This window comes from Chaetura pelagica, unplaced genomic scaffold (genome assembly GCF_000747805.2).
Source record: "Chaetura pelagica isolate M959 unplaced genomic scaffold, ChaPel_1.0 scaffold1445, whole genome shotgun sequence".
In the NCBI taxonomy this organism is placed as follows: Eukaryota; Metazoa; Chordata; class Aves; order Apodiformes; family Apodidae; genus Chaetura; species Chaetura pelagica.
The window spans coordinates 62,281-62,568 of NW_009953199.1; the positions used below are offsets into that span (position 1 = coordinate 62,281).

General features: G+C 64.6%; 1 protein-coding gene across 1 annotated transcript in view; it reads right to left on the reverse strand.

Moving 5' to 3' along the window:
• DLGAP3 (discs, large (Drosophila) homolog-associated protein 3) overlaps positions 1-204 on the reverse strand; it is a 25,232-nt gene extending 25,028 nt beyond the window's left edge. The window contains exon 1 of the mRNA XM_009997386.1: positions 150-204. Coding sequence (XP_009995688.1) covers positions 150-204 — 55 coding nt within the window. The remainder of the gene's footprint in view (positions 1-149) is intronic.
• Between the last annotated feature and the right edge of the window lie 84 nt (positions 205-288).

A 288-nucleotide genomic window follows, 5' to 3' on the forward strand; every position in this document is an offset into this window, starting at 1 on the left:
GGAGCTGCCACACATCAAAGCCAGGGGCGGGACGGGACGTCCTCAGGGGAGCGGGGGGAGCCCAAGTCCCATTGCACCCCCCAGGTCTACCAAGGGACTGGGATGTGTGTGGCGACCAGTGATCAGCACTGCAGCCAGCACCCACCCACCTGCCACCACCACAGCCACTGTGGCCACCACCACGACCACTGTGGCCACCACCATGCCACCTCTATGGCCACCACTGCAGCCACCATGGCCACAACCACACTACTGCCGTGGCCACCACCCCTACACTACTATGGATGC